Genomic DNA, 12,031 nt, shown 5'->3' with positions numbered 1-12,031 from the left:
TTGGAATCCTTATAGATAATCATGCTATAAAGGGATTCCCCCCCCTAAAGTATAGAAATCATACTAACATGCAGCATCCTTGGTTAATACTGGTTGAGAAATATCACTTGGTGGCCCAATTCCTGCCCTGTTTTCTGCACTGACACGGAATTCATATTCATTTCCTTCTAGGAGTCCAGTCACTTTGCATCGAAGGTCTGATACTGGTTTCTTTGTAACTCTGACCCATCTCACGCCTTTTCTTTCTCTTCTTTCCACATGGTAGCCTGTGATTTCGCTGCCACCGTCATCAGTTGGCCTTTTCCAGGTTACAGTAACAGTGTTTTTCGTAATATTTGATACTTCTGGTTTACCAGGTGGACCAGGAGGCCCTAAAAGGAGGAAAACAGATTTTGATAAACACATAAATGTTTTTCTATTTTTACAGCAGTAAATTCATATACCTTTTGACTAGTTTTGCTTACCAAATCTATCCACCATTTTAACTGGCTCTGATTGAGATGGTTCTCCTTTGCCATACTGATTCACAGCAGAAACACGGAAAAGGTACTCATTTCCTTGAATAAGCTTAGTCACAACATGCCTACAAGACTGAATGTCTTCAGCAACTTGAGTCCATAGAAGGCGGCTAGTTTCTCTCTTTTCAAGTACATAAGACTTGATTGGTGACCCGCCATCTTCTGTTGGGGGTGTCCATGTGAGAGTAGCCTTTTCAGCTGAAACATTGCTCACTTCAACTGGTCCAGGTGGGCCTGGTACATCTAAAACTTTTACATGTACGTGTTCTTCTTTAGTACCAAAAGGATTGGTTGCAGTGATCGTATATTCACCAGAATCTTTTCTAGCGGCATACTTGACAGAAAGCGTTGAAGAAGTTGGAGTTGATTCAATATGAACAGTCTCTGAAAGCTTGAAATCTTTGCCTCCTTTAGACCACACTGAAGTTGGAAGTGGCTTGCCACGGATGCTAATAGCAGACATTGAGATGGTGTCTCCTGCCTTAACAGTCAGGCCTTCTTTGACAGTAGGATCAATAACAATAGTTGGTGCCTCTGTAAAAGAGAATTAATATGTTAGGAAAGAAGATACCTAAAATATTAAAAACTGGTGTGCGCCTTTACAGGGAATACGTACCATACTCATCCTTGCATATAATGGCTCCGGTAGATTCTGATGGAGGACTAATAGCACCAGCGGTATTCTTAGCTCTAATTCTGAATTCATATTTAGATCCTTCAAAAAGGTCAGTTACTGTATATGCACATTCCTGAACATTCACATGGTTTGCCTTCATCCAAGTCTTTGAAGGTAGATCACGTTTCTCCACTATGTAGCCAATTAATTTATGTCCGCCATCATATTTCGGTTCTGTCCAGATCAGAGTCACTGAGTTTCTAGTCACACTGATAACTTCAGGCTTCCCAGGGGGATCTGAAAACAGCAGAATACAGAAGTAGTAAAAGTGTATATCACTGATTTCTAAAACATGAAGACTTATCTCTTTACTTTGGGAAGCTTACCAATTGGATCAAGGGCTACAATTGGTTCAGAAGGCAGACTTGGTTTACCAACTCCAGCAAGATTGATTGCCATCACTCTGAATTCATATTCCAAACCTTCCGTTAACCCTGTCACTCTGAAGTCTCTCATCTTTAGTGGGGTCTTGTTTGCTCGCTTCCACAAAATACTATTTCTTTCTTTATATTCAAGGTGGTAACCTACAGAAGCATACAAGCACAGGAAACACATGCTTAGTATTTCAAAAGGTAAACAAAAATGGGGGTGGATAGGAACCAACTTTTTTATTTTGCAAAGGCATCCTTGTCTGATATCTCTGAGCAGTTTCTGTCACCATCGCAGGACATGCTTTGCAGTAGAATCCTGAGGTGGTGGTAGTGAAATATGAAGATAGCTCCACTGCCTTATCCATTGCCATGCCAGGCTTAAGCCAGCAGGGCAGAGGAACACTCTGCACTCTTTTGTCACTTGTATTTTCCCCTCCCGTTGGAAATGTGGCTCAATATCACCCTGATTTGTGGCACTGGAAGGCTTTGAATCTAAGCTGCTTCTCAACATGCCCCCCTCGGGCCTTACAGACACCAGAGCCTTGATGTTAGTTGGGTCTGGACATTGCAAAAGCTGGTGGAGGGTAGGAACATGTGTTACATCATGATTGTCATTTGTGATCCTAAGATTTAACACCTTGGGGAATCTTATGCAAAATTAAATGTCAAAAGAAATACCTGTGATAGGTGAGCCACCTGTCTTTTTGGGGTCTGTCCATGTTAAATAGGCAGAATCACGCCTAATCTCAACAATTTTGGGTGGTGGTGGAGCATCGGGAACATCTAGAAATATAATAAATGTAAGAGAGAATTAGACTGAACCTTAAATGACAGAATGCTTCACAACAAACATATTTTTGTGCTTACCAAATGGATGCCTTGCGATTATTGGGTCAGATTTAAGACCTTCGCCGACTCCATATTTATTTTCAGCACTGATTCTGAAAGTATATTCACTGCCTTCATGAAGTCTTGTGACTCTGTAGGTAGTTTTCTGCACAGCAGACACACATGTGACCCATTTATTATTCACATTGTCTCTCTTCTCAATAATGTAGTTAGTGATTTCTGAACCACCATCATCTTTGGGAGGAGCCCATTTTAATGTCATGGCATCAGCTGTGACTTCATCAAATTTCACAGGTCCTGTTGGGATTCCAGGTTTGCCAACAACCTTCACAGAAATAGTCGCTTCTTTACTGCCAGCAATGTTCTTCAGTTTGATTGTATATTTCCCAGCATCATCTTTATGACAATCACGTACAAGGAGTGAGGTGTTAACTGCTGTAGCTTCAAATGCAACTCTTCCTGTCTCAGTAAGAGCCAGGTCTTCCCCTTTTTTCCATGTCACTGTTGGTACTGGTTTGCCTTTAATAGGGATTTTCAGGCGGAAACTGCTTCCTTCTCTAGCTAAATAGCACAAGCCTGGCAGGTCTTTTAAATCAAGATCAGGTGCCACTGGAAGACAAAAAGGTATTGAATGATTGTATGTACATTTCCGAGCACAATTCAAAGTGTTGGTGCTGACCTTTAAAGCCCTAAACAGCCTCGGTCCAGTATACCTGAAGGAGTGTCTCCACCTCCATCGTTCAGCCCAGACACTGAGGTCCAGTGCCGAGGGCCTTCTGGAGGTTCCCTTGTTGCGAGAAGCCAAGTTACAGGGAACCAGGCAGAGGGCCTTCTCAGTAGTGGCGCCCGCCCTGTGGAACGCCCTCCCACCAGATGTCAAAGAGAAAAATAACTACCAAACTTTTAGAAGACATCCAAAGGCAGCCCTGTTTAGGGAAGCTTTTAATGTTTAATAGGTTATTGTATTTTAGTGTTTTGTTGGAAGCCACCCAGAGTGGCTGAGGGGACCCAGCCAGATGGGCGGGGTATAAATAATAAATTATTATTATAATATTGTTATTATTGTATGCTCAGTGCAGTGAATACAGTTGCTTCATTTCAGTAACTTCTGTTCTGTAAAAGAATGAAAGGTTTTGTGACACCTCTGCTACTTTTGCTTTATTAGACTGGCATGGCTATCTCATGGGGTAGTTCTATTGTTCACTATACTGACATATGCAGTGTGCTCTGTGAACGAGAAAATGTATGAATCTACTCACCTATATCGTCCCTTGCCAGCACTGTAATTTCATTAGGTGTTCCATACCCAGCTTCATTTTGTGCTCTCACTCTGAAGGTATATTCTTTGCCTTCTGTTAAGTCTCTTGTTGAATACTGGAGATTCTTTGACCTCATAACTTCCTGCCACTGATTTTCACCAGTCATAAGTTCAACGATATATGCATTAATGCGGCTTCCACCATCGCTAATGGGCTTTTTCCACGATACATTGCAGGATGACTTTGTCACAGCCAAAGCCTTTAAGTCCACAACAGGTCCAGGTGTTTCTAGCAGGGAGAAAAGAATATAATGATGAACAAATCGCTAATATAAATTTAGATGCACAAGAGCCTTTTAACAATAGCCTGATAGGGTAATCATGTGAATATTCTCACCAGAAGCTTTAACTGCATCACGAGTTTCACAGGGGTCGCCAATGCCATATTCATTTTCAGCAAAAACCCTGAAGAAGTAAGATTTGCCTTCCTCCAAGTTAGAGATCCTGAAACTTGTTTTCGGACACTCTGTGGCTACTGTAGACCACGACTTTCTCTCTGCATCACGTTTTTCAACCACATAGTTCTTCACTGGACTCCCGCCATCAATTATAGGAGGTTCCCATGAAATAAAGGCAGAATCTTTAGATGCTTCTTTTACAATCAGATTAATAGGTGGCCCAGGAGTATCTGTACAGATGCAAATAAACCATTTCAGTTAATGACTAAAATATATAAAATAAAACGTGTATGGATAGTTAAGACAATAATAGGCAATCACGTAGCACTTACCAAGTACTTTTACAACCATTGTGTATGCTTTTTTGCCACAGACGTTCTCCAGACTCAGGACATATTTTCCAGAATCGTATTTATTTACATTTTCACAGCGCAGGAAAGTGTCAAAGTCAGTTGATTTGATATCTAGTCCTTGCCTGTCTCTTATGTTGGCATCCACTTTAGACCAAGAAATCTTGGGAGGTGGACGGCCTCTCACCGGCACATAAATCCTCATTGTGACTCCAGCACGTAATACCAGAACTTTCCTTAATTCAGCATCAAGCTCTCCCTCAGGTGGAACTGCATTGTAAATAAAAGTAGATGTCAAATAAATTGCTGATGATAACAATTTAAAATATAATAAAATCAGTGTGAGTGGCCGAGGCAGGATGGGAATGGAAAGGAAAGGAAAGAGAGAGAAAATACAAAGCAATGATGTTAGGGGGAATAAAGTTCAGGCTTTCTTTTTTCTTTTTTAGAAAAAGCAAGTGGATGAGTAAAAGAGAGGAAATCTCTCTAAATGTTACTCTAACCTTCCTTCCCTAATTGCCAGTTTTTATGCTACCCAGCCAGACACCAGTGGTTTCTCATATTCTTCTCTCTCTCTTTGTTTTGAGAGGAATCCACTCTATACTTTCAGTCAAGTTGCGGTCCCTACTTTTCTACAACTATCTAGGAGCTTCCCATTGGGAAAGTGTGCTTGCCTTGCACTCAAAACATGATACCTTTGCATTATTATTCAGAAGGAGGACATTGTTTTCTTTCACACAAGACAGAGAAAGAGCAAGTGTGTTTCTGGGTAGAGGAAAATGTACAACAATGATAGTGCAGATGGAAAGAAAAGCTGAGGATTCCATTCTCAAGAAAATTTTAGAAACAGAGCAGAATGAGGAGCATGTGGCTAGATTGTGTGGTTTTTAACAACTGAGGGAATAGTGGTTTAAAGACTAGACATATGTGAGTTCATGAAACAGTTCAGCACAGAGCCCCTAGTTTCTCATAGGCCCTCCACTAAACCTTCTATACCGATACCCACAATATGCACGAAAGTCAACAAGTCAATTTCTTTTCAGGACAACTTACTTAAAATGTCCTTGGCCATGTGCTTGTCTGGCACATCACTTGGGTCACTATATCCAACCTTATTGACAGCATAAATGCGGAACTGGTATTCTGTGTTCTCCGTGAGTCCAGTCACAACGTAACGGGTATCTGGCAAATTCCTTGGCAAATTGCACCGGACCCAGTTATCTGTATCTGCTCGTTTTACTTCAACAAGGTAGCCAATAATGGGGCTTCCACCATCATATGCTGGTTTGGTCCAAGACAGGGTTATAGAGCTACGGGTGGTGTCAATCACTTTTGGGAACGCTGGTGGGCCAGGAGGATCTGAGAATGAAAGCACCAAGAAATTACACAATTATGATCTGGCAAACCCATTTGCATACACTCACAAAGTCACAGAAGACCGAAAAATGTGCTTGTGTTCAACTTACACTGAGGATCACGTGCATATACTGCTTTAGATACTCCACTAGGTTTGCCGGGTCCAGCTTTATTCAGTGCAGTTACCCTATACTCATATTCTGTTCCTTCCTGGAGTCCAGTGGCCTTTATGGTTCTTTCAATGACGGGCTTTCTATTCACTTTTGTCCAGTTAACTGCCCTCGTTTCACGTTTTTCAACAATATATCCAGTTACAGGGGAGCCGCCATCATCAGCAGGTGCTTTCCAGCTTACCGACATGAAATCTTTTGTTATGTTACTAATTATAGGTGGTTCACATGGTCCAGGCACATCTATAAATAATAATTTGAAATGTTCTTAAGCAAATGTTAAAACATAGATTGACACTAAATAGATAGAAAAATCCAGTGAGAGAAGCTTACCATATGGATTCTTAGCCACTGCTGAGTCAGTCAAAATTGGGTCACCTACTCCATATTTGTTTTCAGCGCAAATGCGGAATTGGTACTCATGTCCTTCAATTAGTTTCTCAACGCTGCAGCTAGTGATGGGGACATTGGCGGTGACTTGAGCCCAGTTGGGTCTGCTTGTTTCCCGTTTGTCGACAATGTAATTAGTAATGTCTGAGCCCCCATCTTCAAGAGGAGGTTCCCAAGAAAGCATTGCTCGGTCTGTGTACATGTTTACAATCTTAACTGAAGCTGGAGGACCAGGCTTGTCTGGGAAAGAAAAATTAGGCGGTGAGTGAAGTCTTACAACTGCTACATTTCCTGAAGTTTAAACACACTGATTCAAATGAACTTTTAGCCTACCTAGTACTTTAAGTTTAATAGTTGCTGATTTGGAACCACTTGCATTTTCAGCTGTGATAGTATAATCTCCTGTTTGCTTTCTATTTACGCTGAAGAGCTCCACAGTAGATAAATTTCTCTTGGTGGTTATCTTGACTCCTTCAACTGGTTTCAGGATCTCCCCTTCTTTCTTCCAACTAATAGTTGGCATAGGCTTGCCGAACACATTGGCCTCAAGACAAACATTGGTTCCAGCTTTTACTACAAGCAAGGATTTCATAGCTACACCGAGTTCTATTTTTGGTGGTACTGCAGTGTAAAAAAAAATGTAGAAGGGGAGGGGGGAAAATACATTCCAATGAGCACATAACAATGAGAAGGATAAAAGTATGGCTCAATTCTAATGGTACTCAAATGCGTTCCTTACCATTTTCTGACTGAACGGTTATTGGATCAGAAGGTTCAGAAGGCCAGCTAATGTTCACTGCTGTTTTTGCTATGGCTCTAAATTGATACTGTGCACCTTCTTCCAAACCAGTTGCAGTGTACTCTTCCAGGGGTATTTGATGGGGAGTGGTATTGCATCGTACCCATCTTTCTCCAGGCAGTTTACAGGATTCAACAAAATAGCCAAGTATCTTGCTACCACCATCATGTTTTGGTCTTGCCCAGACAAGAGACACAGTACTCTTAGTGACATCAATAACCTCGGGTTTGCCAGGGGGATCTAAAAACAAATGAGGTCAGGTTTATTCTATGGCATTTGATAGAAAATGTCACAACACAAAAGATGCATATCACTGAACAACCATGGTATATTCCTTTCTTTCTTTTTAAATCCAGAGAAATTAAACTTTGGGCACAATCTAGCCAAAAGCAAGGCTTTTCATTGGAATTCAATAAGCAAATGCTTACCTTCCTTGCTGAAATCAGTGCAGTTTAAGAAAGTTTAGCTTTGGCCATATTATCCTAATGTTACGGTACTTAAGTCAGCTCAGTATTAACAATAATAGTTATACATAATGCAATGTATGCAAATGTTTTGCTTACCAACTGGTGTTCTGGCTGTAATAAAATCTGTTGGTTTGCTAGGCTTGCTTGCACCAGCTTTATTCAGAGCATAGATTCTAAATGTGTACTCAAGGCCTTCAATTAAATTTGCACATGGGTATTCTGTGGATCGCACAAGTGTATCATTGGCCTTCACCCAAAGCAAACTGTTCCTTTCTTTACGTTCAATGAGATAACCAGTTATTGGGCTGCCTCCATCGCTGTCTGGCCTGTCCCATGCCACAAAAACGCAGTCCTTGTTCACCTTGGTAACACGAGCATTCTTTGGTTCACTAGGAACATCTGTAGAGAAAGAGATGAGAATTAAAAAAAAAAATCATTTCACCCTTAGAAGTATTCTAATAAAGACTGCACCATTGTCTGAGGTGGACATACCAAATGGAAACCTTGCAATCATCTTATCGGACGGAAGCGGTTCAGAAATTCCAAATCGGTTTTCAGCACGAACACGGAACATGTATTCTTCTCCAGGGGTGAGTTTTCCAACTCTGCAATTCGTCTTTGTAACAGAAGCTACCACTGTTATCCAGTCTCCTCGACTGGTATCACACTTCTCAACCACGTAGTTGGTGATGTTGCTACCACCGTCTTCAAGAGGAGTATGCCATGACAAAGAGCAAGCATCAGCATCTATGTCAGAAATTTCGAATGGTGGCTGTGGTGGACCAGGGATATCTACAGAAAGAGATAAACATACAGGTATAAATAAGGTCATGCTCATTGATGAATCATGTTAAGAATGTTGAGAAGTAAGCATGGAAAAAAAGATTCAATGTACCCATGACGACCACTTTGATTTTCTGAGTAGCTACTCCTGAGCTGTTTTCAGCTGTTAGACTGTAATAATCACTGTCTTTCCTAATTACATCTTTAATGATGAGAACCGAAGTGCTGTCTGCTTTATGCACAGCCAGGCGGCTGGATATTGCCACATCTTTGTCTCCTTTCATCCATTTACAAGTCGGGTGGGGTTTCCCATAAACATGTGCTTCAATCCTGAGTTTCTGCCCAGCCTTTATATTGACATGATCTGGCATCAGAATCTTAGGTGGCACTGAAATTAAAAATAAAACGATAGGAAACAGACACATAGGTCACACACAAAAATTAATAACTTTTGTATATGTATTTTGAATTAGTTCTCACAATCTTAAGCTGATATCATTCTTACTTGAAACAACCATGCACTTCCCCCCTGAAAACAAATGTCAGTCTCCTGACAGCTTTCATGCTCTTGACTGGGGGTAGCCTGCAACTCTCAAAATGTTGTTGGACGACACCTTCCAACACCCATAGCCACTGGCCATGCTGGCTGCAGCAAATGAGAGTTGCAGTCCAACAGTGTCTGGAGGTGTGGCAAGGCCCCAGGCTAGCCACTTCTGATCTATATTCTGCCAAGTAAGGCAAAAGGTCTGATATTATGTCCCCAAACCAACCAAAAACTTTGTTTTCAAATAGTCACCAAGGAACTAGCCCCGATAAATTGTATTCCCCCTAATATCCTTGAAATATACTATCCCTGATTCATTTCCTCCTAGCTTCTTTTGTAGGTTTATTCTAAGGTCTGAGCAGTGTGCTATCTTATTTAATTAACTGTATAGCTGTCCTATTCTTCAGATGCAGAAAGCTTCACAACATCTTATAATGGGGAGATGCACAAATTTTTAAGGTAAACTTGTGCATAAATGAAGCGAACTATTAAGAAACTGCCTGCTGGGCCTGGGACCCACATTCAGTACTCTTCAGGCCAGAATTAACACCTAATACTTTGCTATAGAAGGTCGCAGAGCCAATGAGCCTATTTGTGAAGTTTTTTTGTAGACCCTTTTGAATGTCTTGTTTGTATGTTGCTGTTTTGGGAAAAAACCAATAAACCCATTAAAAAGGGAATGTCACTAAAGACATCAGATTACGTGACAGGACCTAATTTTAAATATCTTTAAGAGGTGACATCCAAATTTAGATACAAAATCAAAATAATTGAATTATATTTCAGTTGTACAAGTGGTCATAGTTAGGTACATACTCAGTTGCTCTTTAACTTCATAGATGCCTTCAGTTTGTTTTGGCTGGCTTACTCCTACAGCATTCCTTGCAGCCACTCTAAATTTGTATTTCTTTCCTTCCTTTAGGCCAGCAACAACAATATGAAGATCTTTGACAACGGAGTACTGTGTCCAGTGATCCTCAGCATGACCCTCTTCTTGATATGCAATGATGTAGCCATCAATTTTGGAACCACCGTCACGCAATGGTGGCAACCACCCTAAAGTAGCACTGTTCTTTGTTATTTCAGTCACTTCAAGTTTCCTTGGAGGATCAGGTTCACCTTAAAAATAAAACAGGCAGGCAAATGCTTAGTTTACATAATTTCTAAGATCATTACATCTCATGATTTATTGGGGGCGGGGAAACACAGAATATATTGTACTATTTTATTTTTTCATTTGAATACATAAGTCATGAGACCAGTGGTTTCTTTGACCTTTGTAGTACCGTATTGGCCCGAATATAAGCCGCACCCAACTATAAGCCGCACCTTTAAAATTTAAGGGGGAAAGAGAAAAAGAATACCCGAATATAAGCTGCTCCCTTAAAATTCCACAGGCACTCACACCCGTTCCTTTTTACCGTATATCTGTTTTAGCAGCAATATCGTAAAAGCCCATTTTTGTAAGGTTGCGAATTTAAGCCGCACTTTAACTTTTCACAGTTAGAATTTGGGAGAAAAAGTGAGGCTTATATTCAGGCCAATACGGTACTTCTATTCTGGTTTGATTGTTTTTTGTGATCCACACATTGCCTCCACACCCTGGAAGAAGACTCAGCTGGCAATGTATTTGTGGACAGGTTATATTCTTTGAAATATAGCAAATAGAAGATCTGCCAAACAACAAGTCAATTAAATAAGTGCAGGGAGGTGAAGTTATCTCATGAAATTATTTATTAATTATTATTATGCGCAGTGACAACTGATTTTGACTATCTGAACTATCATACAAAATCTGAATTTCCTGAATGAAATAATACATCAATAAATACTTACTTAGCGGATCTGATGCCAGGATTGGTTTGGGTGTGTCCCTTGGAACACCAGGGCCATATTCATTGACAGCAATGACTCTGAAGAAATACTCAGTTCCTGGCATAAGATTAGAAACCTTGAAACTAGTCTTCTTTACATCATCGGTAAGTTTTGCCCAGGTCTTTCTCTCAGCCTCACGTTTTTCCACGATGTAATGTGTTACAGGACTACCACCGTCATTTTCAGGTGGAGTCCATGAAACCTGACAGGATGTTTTTGTGACATCCTTGACACTGAGCTCTGCTACAGGTCCAGGAGTATCTATTGGAGGAAAGGAAACAAAAAACAACCAATATTAGGCCACAATTATTCAAAGTAAGTGGGCAGAGTCTCATGGAAAAGAAATTGCAATGAATAATACATTCATAAAAATTAATAGATGTTAAAATTATTGACATTACTCACCAAGGACACGGACATTCACAAAGACTGCCTTTTCTCCAGCAGGGTTAACAACTGTCAAAGTGTATTTGCCTGAATCATCCCGTGTAGAATCGGGGATGACGCAGAAGGCCATTGTGTCAACCAGGTCAACCTGGCCTCTTCTGATCACATTGTCAATTCCCACCTTCCTCCAGGTAACTTTAGGTGCTGGTCGCCCTCGAATAATGGCAAAAAGTCTTATGGGGCATCCTGCTCTGACTATGACTAACTTTCTCAGGCTTGCATCCAAGTCAATTTCAGGAGGTTCTGAAAAGGAACATTAAAAGTTTATATTTTGAAAGCAATTTTTAAGATAGCAAATAATTTAATGGCCTGTTGGCAAAATTACCAAGAATTTCTTTGGGAGAAACAGCTTCTTTCAAATCAGCTGGCCGGCCAATGCCTACTTGATTTTGGGCAGAAACCCGGAACTCATATAGTTCTTTCTCCTCCAAGCTTGTCACTGTAAATTCTGTATGAATAACTTGTGTAGCAACATTGCATCTTTTCCATCCTTCATCAGGACCTGCTTTTTCAGTTTTGGGTCTCATTTCTACCACATAGCCAATAATAGGAGCACCACCATCATAGACTGGCTTTCCCCATCCAAGAGTAATAGAGGTCTTCGTGCTATCAACAACCTTAAGATTAATGGGAGGACCAGGTGGTTCTGTAAGATGACAGAAAAGTACAGAAGTAAGCATATCAGTGAATCAGAGAAAGACAATTTAAATTGAAGTATTA

At 40.6% G+C, this 12,031-nt stretch overlaps 1 protein-coding gene across 1 annotated transcript in view; it reads right to left on the bottom strand.

Annotated features, from left to right (window-relative positions):
• Positions 1-12,031, bottom strand: part of LOC310691422 (titin-like) — a 284,446-nt gene that overhangs the window by 47,595 nt on the left and 224,820 nt on the right. Inside the window, exons 257-277 of the mRNA XM_083471213.1 lie at positions 11,637-11,957; positions 11,270-11,554; positions 10,826-11,125; positions 9,806-10,108; positions 8,558-8,833; positions 8,155-8,454; positions 7,759-8,061; positions 7,136-7,435; positions 6,730-7,017; positions 6,340-6,636; positions 5,947-6,249; positions 5,534-5,839; positions 4,463-4,750; positions 4,070-4,360; positions 3,674-3,961; positions 2,433-3,023; positions 2,244-2,348; positions 1,521-1,718; positions 1,135-1,431; positions 465-1,052; positions 69-371 (exon numbers count right to left, since the gene is read on the bottom strand). Of these exons, the coding sequence (XP_083327339.1) occupies positions 69-371; positions 465-1,052; positions 1,135-1,431; positions 1,521-1,718; positions 2,244-2,348; positions 2,433-3,023; positions 3,674-3,961; positions 4,070-4,360; positions 4,463-4,750; positions 5,534-5,839; positions 5,947-6,249; positions 6,340-6,636; positions 6,730-7,017; positions 7,136-7,435; positions 7,759-8,061; positions 8,155-8,454; positions 8,558-8,833; positions 9,806-10,108; positions 10,826-11,125; positions 11,270-11,554; positions 11,637-11,957 (6,531 nt within the window). The remainder of the gene's footprint in view (positions 1-68; positions 372-464; positions 1,053-1,134; positions 1,432-1,520; positions 1,719-2,243; positions 2,349-2,432; positions 3,024-3,673; positions 3,962-4,069; positions 4,361-4,462; positions 4,751-5,533; positions 5,840-5,946; positions 6,250-6,339; positions 6,637-6,729; positions 7,018-7,135; positions 7,436-7,758; positions 8,062-8,154; positions 8,455-8,557; positions 8,834-9,805; positions 10,109-10,825; positions 11,126-11,269; positions 11,555-11,636; positions 11,958-12,031) is intronic.

The sequence above is a fragment of the Podarcis liolepis genome, assembly GCF_965112155.1.
Source record: "Podarcis liolepis genome assembly, chromosome: 1".
Taxonomy (NCBI): Eukaryota; Metazoa; Chordata; class Lepidosauria; order Squamata; family Lacertidae; genus Podarcis; species Podarcis liolepis.
The sequence above is the reverse complement of the archived record's forward strand: the minus strand, read 5'-3'. Positions and strand labels throughout refer to the sequence as shown.